This window comes from Typopeltis vanoorti, chromosome 20 (assembly GCF_054136105.1).
Source record: "Typopeltis vanoorti isolate ZY-2024b chromosome 20, IOZ_Tvanoo_1.0, whole genome shotgun sequence".
Taxonomy (NCBI): domain Eukaryota; kingdom Metazoa; phylum Arthropoda; class Arachnida; order Uropygi; family Thelyphonidae; genus Typopeltis; species Typopeltis vanoorti.
In genome coordinates this window covers 41588951-41604217 of record NC_143568.1, presented here as the reverse complement: position 1 = coordinate 41604217, position 15267 = coordinate 41588951, and the positions used below count along the sequence as shown (strand labels likewise).

Below are 15267 nucleotides of genomic sequence, written 5' to 3'. Positions count from 1 at the left end.
AAAAACTCATTATCAGAACGAAGGAGAATTTATTGCACTGTTGTGAGACAACTTTCTCAAGCAGCATGTGAAAGAAGCAACTCGAGAACAAAGAGTATTATTTACTAATTATATGAAGAGCCAAAGGCTTCAATTCGGCGACATAACTTATTTAAGTTAAAGGGATATTACATCCATATTGTTTCTTAGCCGAATAAGAAACTCAAAGAGTTTCTATATTCGGTAGTGCAAGCTGAGGCAACTCATATCAAAGGTGGAGCAAAGCTCCGATCACTATTCTTGATATTTACCCATAATGTGAACTTAGCTCCTAGGAGCTGTATTATTGTTCTACATTATGAGAGAAGGTCACTACCCAGACTGGTTTCAACCATTATTGAGGTCTCATCAGTGAGTAGGTAGACCTAGTTAATAATACCAAGTTTGTAGCAAACAGAACTTACATCCCTTCTATAAGAATTGTCAAGAGGTGTAATAAATTACTAATTATATGAAGAGCCAAAGGCTTCAATTCGGCGACATAAGAAATAGGAAAGAAATAAAGAAATAAGGAACTCTTTGAGTTTCTTATTCAGCTAAGAAACAATATGGGATGTAATATCCCTTTATCTTAAATAACTTATGTCGCCGAATTGAAGCCTTTGGCTCTTCATATAATTAGTAATTTATCAGGACACTTCTTGGCAATTCTCATAGAAGGGATGTAAGTTCTGTTCGCTACAAACTCGGTATTATTAACTAGGTCTACCTACTCACTGATGAAACCTCAATAAAGGTTGAAACCAGTCTGGGTAGTGACCTTCTCTCATAATGTAGAACAATAATACAGCTCCTAAGAGCTAAGTTCACATTATGGGTAAATATCAAGAATAGTGATCGGAGCTTGCTCCACCTTTGATATGAGTTGCCTCAGCTTGCACTACCTAAAGGGTCAGTTGCTGCAGTATCCAGGTATTTGCTTACGCTTGGAATCGCTGAACTTTCTATAGTTTCTATATTCGGCATGAAACTCTTTGAGTTTCTTATTCGGCTAAGAAACAATATGGGATGTAATATCCCTTTAACTTAAAAAAGAGTATTATATTTTATCATAACATCAGAAGATGTCTCAGTTAAAGATAAGACTCTTGTAGATAGCATATACGTTGGTTAGACATACTTCTAATTTTTTAGGAAATGACAATGTAAACTATATTATTAATTATAAAAACTTTAATTAATAACTACCTGTATTTTCGCAATGTTATACTGCCATCTCCAGGGATCACAAAACGATGTGTGCACACAGGCACTAACATTAAGCAAATGAGGCTGAAGAAAAGCATCTGAAGTTGCTCCTAAAGCTGTCTCCTAGAAGGCTAAATTAGGTTGTCTTGGCCATTTGGATGATTTCAGAATGTAAGCTTCCCAAATTTGGAGCAGTCTCAGGCACTCAAATTTGTTGAGGTTTGGGAAGTTTTTCAGAGCTGAGGCTGATTCAAGGAATAATCTTTCGCACTTGTACTTGCTGCAGTGTAATAAAGTAGCCTTCTTCTAGATATTCTATGGGGGTGTCCAATGAATGGTCAGCAAGTCCTTGGTGGCTATATTGGTGGAACTGGATATAGTCCTTATGTTTGGATATCCTGATATTGGCTGTCGTGCCTGCTTGGCTGTAGTAGGACAGTTTACAACTGCAAGGGACATGGTATACTCCAAGTAAGTCTAGGGGAAGTTGCTGGTCTTTGGTAGAATGGATAACAGATGCCAATTTCTTATGTAGTTTGTAACTAGTTGTGAGGTCATATTTTCTTAGGATTTTTGTTAGTGTTTCAGATATACCTCGGATATATGGAATGTTGACAGATTTAGAGTAATCTCTGTTATAAAGTGGAGGGGGGGGGGGTGGTTAACTGGTTTTAATATTTTTTGGGGTTTGCAGGTACTGGCTAAGAAGGTGTTAAGAATATGTTTAAGTTCAGTAATTACAGAACTGTCATCTGAAATGATTAATTTTTCCCTGTTATATAGGGTTTTTATAATCCCATATTGTTGGAGGGGGGGGTGCATGAGACTAACTCAAATTTGGGAAGCTTGCATTTTAAGATCATCAGACCAACAGTCAAGACAACCCAATTTAGCCTGCTAGGGGGTAGCTTTAGGACTCTACGACCAACTTCAGTTTCCTTTCTTCAGCCTCATTTGCTTAGTGTAAGTGTCTGTGTGTGTGCACAGATCATTGTTTTGTTATCCCTGAAGATGGCAATGTAACATTGCTGAAATATAGGTAGTTATTAGTTAAAGTTCTTATAATTAATAACATACTTTACATTGTCACTTCCTAAAAAATTAGAAGGATGCGACTGTTTTCTCAACAGTTGCTGATAGTGATCATGCCATACTAACCTGGAAAATAGTCAACTATATGGAAGTTCCAATCAGGATGGGTTGCATGCTGAACTATTAATCTGGAAATTATGACAAACTTAGGTGAATACTATCTGGTTCTATGGTATTAGCAGTGCATGGGAAGCTTCGAAAAGATGCTTATATGATGTGGCATCTCAATGTGCCCCTACAGCCCCAAGAACAAATAGGATGGATGAGAAATGGATGTGCACTCTCAACAAACAAGAAATCCGTAAGAAGACAATGTGAAAGTAATATTGTGAAAATAAGACTGTGAGAAGTTATGAAATATGTAAAGCGCAGGCCAGAAAAGTCACAAGTATGATACGGAAAGTAATCTTTCAAAAAAAAAAAAAAAAGAAATTGGCTGCAGAGGCTAAAATGCAACCCAAAATAATTTTATTGTTATGCTGCTAGTAAAAGAAAGAATGACTATGAAAGAATAACTTTACTAAATGCAGATGACAGATGATACCCTATTATAAGAAGCAGATGAGATTGTTCAAATAATGAGTACTCACTTCACCAAGACCTATTGACTTGGTGTATGTAACATAGTGTACGGTGGTCCCACTACACTGATTGAAGACATAGACGTGTATGAAAAAGAGGCTTAGCACATATACTAAGGGAATGTTTAGTTGAACTGATTAGGACCTTGACTTGTGTGTGTATAATTTGAGTCTTAGCTCAGGAAAAATCCCATTAGAATGGAAAGAATGTGTGATAATCCCAGGACGGTGCAAGACTAATGTGTCTAACTGTCAGCTAATGAATATCTTTGGAGTAATTGTAAAGATTTTTGAGAATTTGGCAAGAACTCGGAGACAGAAAAGCTATATTTTGCAAAGTACAGCATTTATTTACTAAAGGAAGTTCCTGTCTAACAATTTTCTCATATTTTATAACATTAAGGCTGAGTTGGATAAATGGAATGGATACGCTATCATACTGTTGGACTTTAAGACATTTGATAAAATACCTCATGAAAGTCAATAACATAAATTAGAGAATATGACTGGAATGTACACTATAGCCTTTGATAAGAGGGTACATCTGATGGACATATATCAGAGTGTGGTATACGGAGGATGTGAATCTGCCAGATTTAAGGTGATCAGTGATATGCTACATCAGTCCTGAAACCACTGTTGTTTCAATCTATATATCAATGATAATGGAAAGAGCAAGAGATCTTCAAGAGTTTGTGATGCAAAGATAGGCAGGGCAATCAGAGACACTACTGACTCCCTGATAATATACAGCATTTACAGGGTGAATTGAATAGGCTGGAAGTGTAGGCAAACAATAGTGGCTGTCAATTCAATGTTGGTAGGTGTAATATTATGCACTTTGGCATGATGAGATATCCAACGGAATATTACATTGGTGGGGTTATGCTTGGAGTTACTGATGAGGCTAGTGATCTTGGAGTTATGGTGATCAGGAATTTAAAATCCAAGGGTCACAGTAAGGGTCAAAGCTGTATAACTGAGAGGAGACCTCCACATGGCCTTTAAAGGAATGCAGAGAACCGACTAGGGCTTTTGACCTAATGTCCAATCCTCAACTTCTCATGGTGCACCCTGTTGGGTATCTACTTGGATACTGAACGGACGAGGATGGGCTGGCAATTTGGGATTTAGCCGACCAAATTGTATTCTTATTGGTTAAACCAAAATATATAGAATGATGGTACAACATGACAAAATTTCATGCCGGCTGAGGTGTCGCCCGGTTAAACAAGGCCCCTTTGTTTTTTCCAGGGAACCGGGGCGAACAGCGAAAAGTCAGCTACTGGAACAAATCTGAAAATAAACCCCAACTCAACATCAACAGAGTTAAAGATCGGTATTATCAACGTAAGAAGCCTGAATGGCAAAGAAATGGAGCTAGCTGAGGAATTAGATAAGTACCAGATCAACATAATAGGGGTGACTGAAACAAAAAAGACCAAAACTGGTGAGATCGTTCTGAGCAATAATTACAAAATGTTATATTCAGGCAATGACAATCAAGGAAAAGAAGGAGTAGCCATAGTATTCAACACAAAATACGATGCTAATCTTCTTGAATGGCAGGCGGTCTCAAGTAGAGTAATGTGGACAAATATGAGAATGGGGAACTGGACACTAAGACTTATTTGTGCCTATGGTCCCACAGAAGGTTCTACTAAGGTAGAAGTGGAGGAATTTTTTGATGCTTTAGAGAAAGCAACTGACACAATGATAAAGGAAAAGTTGGTCCTTGATGGGGATCTAAATAGCAGAGTAGGAAATGATTGTGAGCCATACAAAAATATTTTGGGAAAATTTGGAGAAAAGAGCAAAGCTAATAATAATGGCAAATATCTGTTGGATTTCTGCTCAGGACATGGACTGGTTATTATTAACACCATGTTCCAACATAAAAATGTGCACAAATTCACATGGAGAGAAGAGGCTAGGAATAAGAAAAGTCTCATTGACTATGTTATTGTTGATAGTGATGTTTTCTCCCTGGTGCAGGACACCAGAGTGTACAGAGGATTTGAAATTGGAAGTGATCACTATTTAGTCTTGAGCAGGATAAAATTGAATTTCACATTGAAAAGAATAACATGTAAGAAAGTTTTAAAGCGAATAAAAGTTGAGCAGCTCTCAGATGTGAACTGTAGACTAAAATACACAAAGATTATTGAAGAAAAAATGAAAGAGTTTGAGAACAGGAATCAAACCTTGGAGATTCAGTGGCAAACTCTGAAGAAAACATTGATTGATTCTGCCAGAGAGGCATGTGGTGAGGTTGTGTGTAAGGATAAAAAAATCAGAACTCCCTGGTGGATAAAGGAAATTAAAGAGGCAGCGAAGGAAAAGAAGAAAGCATACCAAAAGTTCCTGTCAAATAAGTCAGCTTGTGCTCTTAGAGAATATAGAGACAAATGCAAGAATGCTAAACACTGTGTAAAACTAGCTAAACAAAAGTCATGGGAGGACTTTGGCAAGAATATAGAAAATAAATATTGGCAAAATCTTCTGGAGGTTATTGAAGCTTAAGAATGGAGGAAAGAGTGCTGTAAAAATAATTAGAGATGATAAAGGTGACATGAAAACGGGAGAAAAAGATATCCTTGAAGTATGGAGTAATTACTTTGAAAAACTGCTAAATGAAACAAGCAGTGATGACAGCACAGTGGTAAAAAACACTGACCAGGCATGCAATCAGGAATACATATCCATACTTGAAGTATAAAAAGCCATCAAAGGCTTGAAATGTGGAAAGGCAGCAGGAGTAGATGATATTCAACCAGAAATGCTGAAGTATGGTGGTATAAGAGTCTTACAGTGGCTGCACTGCATAGTTCAGAAAGCCTGGACAGAGGGACGAATTCCAGATGATTGGAGAAGAGCTCTCATAGTACCCATATATAAAAAGGGAAATAAAACTACATGTGAGAATTACAAAGGTATTTCTCTATTGAGTGTTCCTGGCAAGATCTATGCAAGTATACTTGAGAAACGGTTGAGAAGAATTGTGGAAGAAAAGCTTGGTGAAGAACAAGCTGGATTCAGGCCAAATAGAGGCTGTCAGGATCAGATCTTCACTTTACGACAAATAGTCGAGAAAGCATGGGAATATAACAAAGATCTCTATTTAAGTTTTGTCGATTTGGAAAAGGCATATGACAAGGTGCCAAGAGAGAAGTTATTCAATACGCTGCAGTTATATGGTGTCAATGGGGCATTATATCAAGCAATACTTAGTCTTTATTTGAGTTGTAAATCAGCAGTTAGAATTGAAGGAAGTACAGGAAGATGGTTTAATGTTAAATCTGGTGTGAGACAAGGATGTACATTATCCCCTCTGTTATTCATTATCTATATGGATCATATTATGAAGGAAAGTGGTATTAAACATGATATCAAAATTGGAGATGTTAATGTCAGCTCTTTGCTTTATGCAGATGATGTTATACTTCTAAATAAATCTGCTACAAGTCAGCAAGATTCTCTGACTAAATTGAATAGCTGTTGTAATAGATATGGTATGAAGGTCAGCAATAAAAAGACAAAGACGTACATTATCCCCTCTGTTATTCATTATCTATATGGATCATATTATGAAGGAAAGTGGTATTAAACATGATATCAAAATTGGAGATGTTAATATCAGCTCTTTGCTTTATGCAGATGATGTTATACTTCTAAATAAATCTGCTACAAGTCTACAAGATTCTCTGACTAAATTGAATAGCTGTTGTAATAGATATGGTGTGAAGGTCAGCAATAAAAAGACAAAGACAATGAAAATAGGCAGAATCATTGAAAATGTCAACTGTGTTGTGAATGGAGAACCTGTGGAACAAGTAAAACATTTCAGCTATTTAGGCACAATTTTTACTGAAGATGGTAAATTAAATATAGAAATAGACAACAGAATCAGCAAAGCTGGTATGGTGGGAAGTCGATTGAATAAATTCATATGGAATAAGAAAGAAATTAGTCGGAACACTAAATTAGCTGTATACAAGACAGTGTTCAAACCAGTTTTAACTTATGGATCTGAGAGCTGGGTCAGAAGTAAAACACTTGACCAAAGACCAGAGACCACAGATATGAGAGTCCTGAGAAAGATTATAGGCATGAACAGATGGCATCAATGGCAATATCATATTAAAAACGAGGATATTAGGAAAGAACTTGACATTGTCAGCATCCAGGAATACGTTAACAGAGCTAATCTCAGGTGGTATGGTCACTTAAACAGAATGGGCGAGGAAAGATTAGCAAAACAAATGTTCTCTGCCAGTTTGGCAGCAAAACGACCCAGAGGAAGACCAAGATATAGGTGGATTGATACGGTACAAAGTGCCTTAGACGATAGAAATATAAGATCTGATAATGTTGGAGTCTTGACAAGTAACAGACTGATTTGGAGGAAAATTGTAGATAGGAAATTAATAATGATGTAATTTTTTTCATGTAGTACTATCATATCCTGTACACCCCTTGAGGGTACATGGCAGGAATTTGATGATGATGAGGTCACAGTACAAAAATTAATGTGGAAAAATAAAGATATGGAAGTTTGTCTCCTGGCCTTGAAGAGGATATGATATCAGGATAATGGAATGTAGATTATGAAGATAGACTGAGAGTATGTGGCCAGCAGGCAATGGTACAGGGGGGGAGGGAGAGAGAGTGAGAGAGAGATGGTGGGGAGGACAATATGATAGAAGTCTATAAATTTTTGAAAGGGCATTATAGAATTTTGCATTATATAGAAGGTGTGGCAAGAGTTTTAGTTAAGTTTGTGTGCAATCAAGAAAGGTGGCAACATATAAATTTTTCTTCAACAGAATTGCGAGCGAGTCCTTTACTCCATGGAGGTTTAATAATAATAATCATCATGCATATCAAGGATTTAGGCCTAGCATGGCCTGTTCCGGCCTTAGAAGTCATCGTTGAATCATTTAAGAGGACGTCCTGGTTTTCTTTTTCCTAATGGCATGTACTTTAAGGCTTGTTTTGGTAATCTTTCTGTTTTCATTATTTGAACGTGTTCCATCCATGTATGTTTATATTTTTTAATTTTTTCTATTACTGGTTCTTGGTTTAATTCTTTCATAATTTCTTCGTTTCTTTTGTGATCAAATAGGGTATATTTTGCAGTTTTTCTCATAAACTTCATTTTTCTGCTGTTGTTAATCTTTGTCTTTTTGTTTTATTGTTCAGATTTTGCTTCCATATATACATTAAGACTGGTAGGGCTAATGTACTGTATACTTTTAGTCTGGTTTGTTTTTGAACTAAGTTTGGTTTAAATATAGAGTTAATTACACTTGTTATTTTTAAATATTTTGCAATTTTTACGTTTATATCTTTTTCATATGTGATCATACATCCTGGGTAATTAAATGAATTCACCTGTTCTAAGATCTTGTTATCTATTACTATTTTTGTTCTTGCTGGATCTTGTCCTTTAAAGGCCATAGATCGTTGTTTATATTATCATACCATAATCTATGGCTATCTCATTTAGATCTAAAATAGCTTTCTGTAGTTTATCTTCAGAATTTGTAATTATTATTTGATCATCAGCAAAGAGGACAGTGTTTAAGTTTACTGTAGAAGAAAGTTTAATTCCTTGATGTAAATTTTTATTCCATTTTATTATTATTTCATTTAAGTAGATATTAAAAAGAGTTGCTGAGAGGGGACATCCCTGTCGGACCCCCTTGGTTTATCTCTCTCGTATATGATAGCTCGTGATTTAATCTTATTTGTATTTATTATTTTCATATATATTTGTGATAGCTTTTAGGATATTATTTGGTATTTGTCTTTCTTTTAATATGTTAAATAATATGTTTCTTTTAACTTTGTCAAATGCTTTTTCAAAGTCAATAAATGCAATATGTGTTTCTAAATTGTATTCTCTTCTTTTCTCTATTATTAATTTTAGGCAAAAGGGCGGGTCTATACATGATCGTCCTTTTCTAAATCCATTCTGTACTTCTAAAATAAAGTTTTTGGAATATTTCATTAGTTTGCTATTTAAGATTCTGCTATATATTTTGTAACAGGAATTTAGTATACTGATACCTCTATAGTTCTTAGGGTCATCTCTATTACCTTTTTTAAAGATAAGAATCACAATTGCTTTTATCCATTCTATTGGGGGGATTCCAGTTGAATAAATTTTATTTAAAAATAATAAGACTTTCTTTGAATCTAGTTCCTGCATATTTATATAGTTCTGAACCTAGTTTATCTTCTCCAGGTGATTTTCCATTTCTTGTTTCTTTCAGGCCGATTTCTAATTCTTCTTTAGTTATTTCCTTTTCATTAATTGTTTGCCAATTGTCTTTTTAAAAATATTTGTCTGTCCACAATTCTGTGTAGTAATTTAAAAATTAGAAGAATTTAATTTAAAAATTCTTCTAATTTTCAATTCGGTGTTTAATTTTATGTTTTCTTTGGTATCTGCATTTAAGTGTTTCAAAATTTTATATATATACTGGGGGCCTTATTTTATATAAATCATGTTCTAAATTAGAAACAAAATTGTTCCATGATTCTCTGTCTTTTTCTGACTTCTCTTTTAGCTATGGCTCATTCTTTTACATTCTACTTCATCTTCTGATCTTTTACTGCTTAACCATTTGTGATGGGCTTCATTTTTCTTTTTGATTATTTCTTTGATTGTATCATCCCAGATCTTCAGCTTTTTTCCTTTTATTGAATTTTTTGGTCTTTCCTAAGCTTTCATTTGCTGCTGCATTTAGTATCATTTTTATATTAAGCCATTCTATTTCTATTTCTTCATTTTGTTTTATTTTATCTAGATATTGGTTAATTCTTTGTTCATACAGCCATTGTACATTTGTGTCATTCAATAGTCTAGTTTTATAAACAAATGTTTCAAATTTTCTTTCTGTTCTTGTTACTTGTAGCCATTTAGGTGGAAATCTTAATTTTATTTTAACAAGGAAGTGGTCACTGCTTATTTCATATCCTCTGTGAACTCTAACATCTAGTGAAAATTTTGATGTCTTTTCATTTAATATAAAATAATCTAATATTGATTTCCACCCTCTTGCTGCCCAAGTATATTTATATTTATTATTATTATGGGCAACTCCAGGGAGTCCTTAGACTCATCGAGGGAGGCCCCAAATCACATTCATCACAACTATTCGACATTCACACAGTATCTATCATACCTTGCCTTAAACTCATTCACTGTCACAGCATCCACCACAGACTCTGGCAGCCCATTCCACTCATTCACCACTCTAAAATTAAAGAACCCAGCTCTAACACCCTTACTAACCACACTTTTGCATAGCTTCCATGGATGTCCCCTAGTCCTCCCACAACCAGCCCTATTCTCAAAAATATCTTCAGAATTAATTTTATAGAGACCCTTCAGTAATTTGAATGTCTCAATCATATTTCCCCTCCTCTGCCTATCAACCAATTTTTGCAACCCACAAATCCTCAACTTGTTTTCATAAGGTTCATTCCAGTGACCTGCTATCATCTTGGTCACTCGCCCCTGGATCCTCTCAACCTCCTCCCCATCAAGAAGAAACCTAGGTGACCAAATCTGGGCACAGTAGTCGAGATGGGGTCTTATCAAGGCTCGATACAGAGGAACAATAACATGCTTGTCTCTGCTTGTCAATGTATTCTTCAGCAACCAAGTGATTTGATGAGCTGATTTGGCCACTTTTGCAACGTGTCCCACTAAACTTCAACTCCTTATCCACCAACACTCCTAAATCTTGTGCCTCATCAATTTCCTGGAGTACAGTTCCACCAATGTAGTAAACTGCTGCTAATCTTTTCACCCCAAAATGTATAACCTTACATTTTGCATTAAATTGACATCCATTCTCCTTAGCCCAGACCTCCAATCTATCCAAATCATCCTGCAAAATTTTGACATAATCTGCATTCACTATTGCCCTACCCAACTTTGCATCATCTGCAAACAAATGAACTGTTCCTATCAGATCCTTTCCTATATCATTAATGAACAAATTAAACAGCAGTGGTCCAAGAACAGATCCTTGTTGCACACCACTAGTCACAGGCCGTCTTGTGGACTCTACTCCTGAATAAACCACTCTCTGATATCTCTCCATCAACCACCCTCCTATCCATTTCACCAACCCTATATCCATCCCCATATGCTGCAATTTACTGATTAGAATTCTATGTGGTATCCTGTCAAAGGCCTTAGCAAGGTCCAGTAGAATCACTGTAAACCCATTACCCTTATCCAGTTCAGCCGTCACTGTGTTATAATACGTGAGCAAGTTACTGAGGCATGACCTACCCTTCACAAAACCATGCTGTCCCCGATAGAGTATCCCATTTTCTTCTATCCAATCTTGTATTTTCCTCTTGACTATTTTCTCCAAGATATTGATAATGATTCCTGATATGCTAATCGGTCGGTAATTTACAACAGCAGTCTTGGAACCACCTTTATGCAGTGGAACTATTTTCCCCTCTTTCCACCCGCTCGGGACTAACCCAGACCCGAGACTCAAATTAAACAAAATGGTCAAGGGTACTGACAATTCCTTAGCAGCTTCACGTACGACACGAGCTGGTATACCATCCAATCCTACAGATGTATTGACATTGAGGTTCTGTAATAGACTAGATTATGTTTATAGAAGGAATTCGTTATTTTTAGATTATTATAAACTACAAAGTCAATCAATTTTTTACCATTCCTGTTTAGAGTATGTTCTCCATGTATTCCTATATTATTATTAATTTTCGTGTTTCCAATTCTTGCATTTAAGTCTCCTGCTAAAATTACAGAATCATTTTTATTTATTTTATTATATATGTTTTGTAGCTGATCATAAAAATCAATATTATCCTGTTCTCTTCCTTCTTCTGGGGCATATAAACCAATTATTATTAAATAGCCTCTATCTATTTTTATTCTAGCTTCTATTATTCTTTCATTCCATAATTTATAATGTTTTAACTGTTTTGAAAGGGAGTTATGAATCCAAATCATGACTCCTGCTTGTGCTCTTTGGTCTCTGTCAACTCCACTGTATTAACATTAAAATTTTCGGTTCTCATAGTTCCTTTTAATTTCTTTTTTGTTTCAGTGATTACTGCTATTTTAAAATTTCTTTCATTTAATAGTTGGTCTAATTCTATTTCTTTATATGCTATTCCTCTTACATTCCAGTTTGCTATGTGTATTATATTTTGTCGTTTCCATTCCAGGGTTGTGTTCCATAGATTCAATCTGATTATCTTTTTGTCAGCTTACAAGCCGAGTTATGTTCTCCATGTCAGGGGACTAGCCTGACGATGGAATAGTTCAGTGGTAGGGCTGCTACCTTAACGCTTCTGAACTAGACTTCTTCCGAATTCAAAACAATAGGAGGAATAGGGTATATTGAATGGGGAAAGAGTAGATTATAGTAAGGTTAATAGAGAGGGCATAGTTGTAAGGCCAGATTTGTAACCCCATGGCCCTCAAGTACTCTAAGAGCATAAGGGTCATAAAATAAGAAGAGTTGGCTGATAAGGCCTTATAGGAAAGATTAAAGAAGTAAGTGGATCTTCCTCAAAGTAGTGGAAGAAGAAGAGGATAGATCCAGCTAGGGGTCCATGGGAGAGTGCCACTTCCCTTACAATTAAGATGATTGTCCCTTATGGCCCTGTTGGTCCATGAGTCCTTATTCAGTATATTCGGACCACCCCACCATATACACACACATGGTGGGCTACCCTATCTGCCACCCAGGGGACGTGCTCTCTAGGGGTTACAGAGTTCTCCCCCCCCAAAAGATAAATATGTATATATATATATATTTTTTCTCACTAGAGGTGATGCCAGTAGAATAACATGTGATCAAATCATTGTTTCTCTAGCTTATGGTTTTGATGTAATCCAGCTTGTCTTATATATTTGTGTATGCTCAAGATGATCTTGATATGAAGATCGAAACATTGGGATAATAAAAAGAGTTAGTTATAACACATTTGTAAAATCCATAATTTCGAAAATGAGTTCTAGTAAGTAATTTTTTCAGAACAATTCTGTGAAGATGAGTGCTTATTCATTATTCACAAGCAAAATCTTAAAAATTCTAATATTAATAAGAAGAAATATACACTAATCATGAAGAAATGTATGGCATGTATCTGTTGCCATACATTTCTTCATGATTATTGAATTAACTGGACTATTTTCAACTCTGAATACTGTGCTGAAAAGGAGATTAAACTGCAGACAATCTCTAAATCATGCAAGCAATGTAAAAAAAAAAAAAAAACTTACTATGTAAAGATTCTTGTACAGGACTCTGATGTTGTGTTTGTTGACTCTTTCTATAATTTATTTCAGCAACTTTTAAAGCTTGCCTGAAAAGTTTTTCTGCCTAGAAAATTACAATTTAAAACTTTTTTTTAATTTGCAATAATGAAAAAATGCAAAAAAACAGTATATTTTGAACAATCCATTTTAAAATACACAGCTTCAAGATTAAATTTCTCTTCTACAATAGAAGAGCACGCCAATAAAGGCTTTAGCAAAAAAGAATTGATATTCTAGCCAAGAAAGATAAAATCATATAAATAATAACAATAAAGACTGAAGTAATATAGCATGTAGGCCTTACTGCATACTTTAAAGAATATCTTTATGAAGCCTGTATGTTCATCTTTTTCATTCTTGATTTTGAACACAAAACAGCTTAACACTAAATTTACAATATAAATGCCTCTGCATTAACTTTCCTACTGGCTGAAGTAGATGAAGTACAGCAATCCCTCGATTGCGCCTAATGTGTTCTTTAAAATAGGCACATTAGTCGAATATAATAACCTATCAGAAAATGCATAACTCATTACTCAAATTTCTTTTTTGACCCATAATTTTTTTTATACAAGATTTAGGGTATGTCCCAGGGCCTAGTTAAAGGAAAACCATGAAGCTGAAACACAATAAAACATTCAGATTATAAATTTAATTTATCGTTCTGCTTCTTAACAAAGAATTGAGCTAACGTAGTTTGGCAAGCATTCTGTTTCTTTTTTTCATACAACTGACAGTATGGCCGAATTGCCTCTTCTGCAAATTTTACTGGTTCTCTCTTCACCGGGGTCAGTCTGTAAGCATTGCCGCTTAAAAATTTCGATTCTACGAAAACTATTTTCAAATTGTTTCTGTGAAATCTCTTTGGGCTTGTCAGTGATTAAATTTTTTTCATATTCTTCAAGATCTTCCCGCTGTGCTTCTAAATTCAGCAGGTTGGAATCACTCAACTTCTCAGAATGAGATTTAATTAACTTAGATTCATTTGAAAAGCCTCTAAAATTATTTGCACAATGTGGAAGAATGTGCTTCCAAACGCTCGCATATTGCTAGCAGTAATTTCATTCGCCTTTGCTACTTTATAACCAGGCTGAGATTTCTCTGATTCGGCTAGAAAAGTCTTGGAAGGCATTCGCTTCCAAAAAAAGGCTGGATTCATCGATATTAAATATTTGTTGATCACAATAGTCCCCTTCTTACACAATTTTCTTCAAAATCTCTGGATATCTCCTTATCTGCACTTGCAGCTTCGCCTGTGATTAGATTATGTAGGCTATTTTTCTCTTTTTGAAACCCAGCACTAACGTGGAATTCTTCTTTTCCATCATTGATAGCCCTTTCTTTCCAGGTTACAAAGAGACGATGCTTTTGATTTAATAAGGCCAGTGTTTAGTGGAATCCATTTTTGGTTAATCTTCGATTCATGTAAAAAGAAGTCTCTCTAATTCAATCATTATAATACTTTCATTTCGTGTGCATGCATGATGAACTTGAAGCAGCCTTACCTTTCTCTTTGTATTCAGCAGTTGATTCACCTATTTTTATGTTCTTGTCCTATCTTTGCTCTGTACTTGGCATGTTGATTTTTCTTTATTATTTCAAATTTTTCTTCCAATCAGATTACTTTTCGAATCATTTTCACACTTTTATTTTTGCTCGCTAATTCTTTTACTCATGATTAAAGGTTAGGAAAATAATTTAAAATAAAATTGCACGAGATATGATTAGCAAATTGCTATGTAAAGCAGAAGACAAATGTTGGTGGTAAATTTGGAACATAATGTACATGCAAACAGTGTAGTATGCCATTAAAAAATAACTTTGTAAAATGTTTCAAATCGGTAACTAAATTATTTCATCCTGGTGAGTGATTTTTTAAAATAGTTAGCCATAAAAAATGTATAGATCGAAAATTTTTAAAATCTGTAACATTTATTTTGAGATTTTCAGATTACTGAAAATAAATGTTACAGATTTCAGGTACAAATCTGAAAACACACCCCAACTCAATATTACCAGAGTTAAAGATCGGTA

The 15267-nt window shown here is 35.1% G+C and overlaps 1 protein-coding gene across 2 annotated transcripts in view; it reads right to left on the bottom strand.

Moving 5' to 3' along the window:
- LOC150095393 (suppressor of tumorigenicity 7 protein homolog) overlaps positions 1-15267 on the bottom strand; it is a 458155-nt gene that overhangs the window by 208441 nt on the left and 234447 nt on the right. For both annotated transcript variants that reach the window (XM_090410726.1, XM_090410727.1), the window contains exon 7: positions 13198-13297. In XM_090410726.1, coding sequence (XP_090266852.1) covers positions 13198-13297 — 100 coding nt within the window. The remainder of the gene's footprint in view (positions 1-13197; positions 13298-15267) is intronic.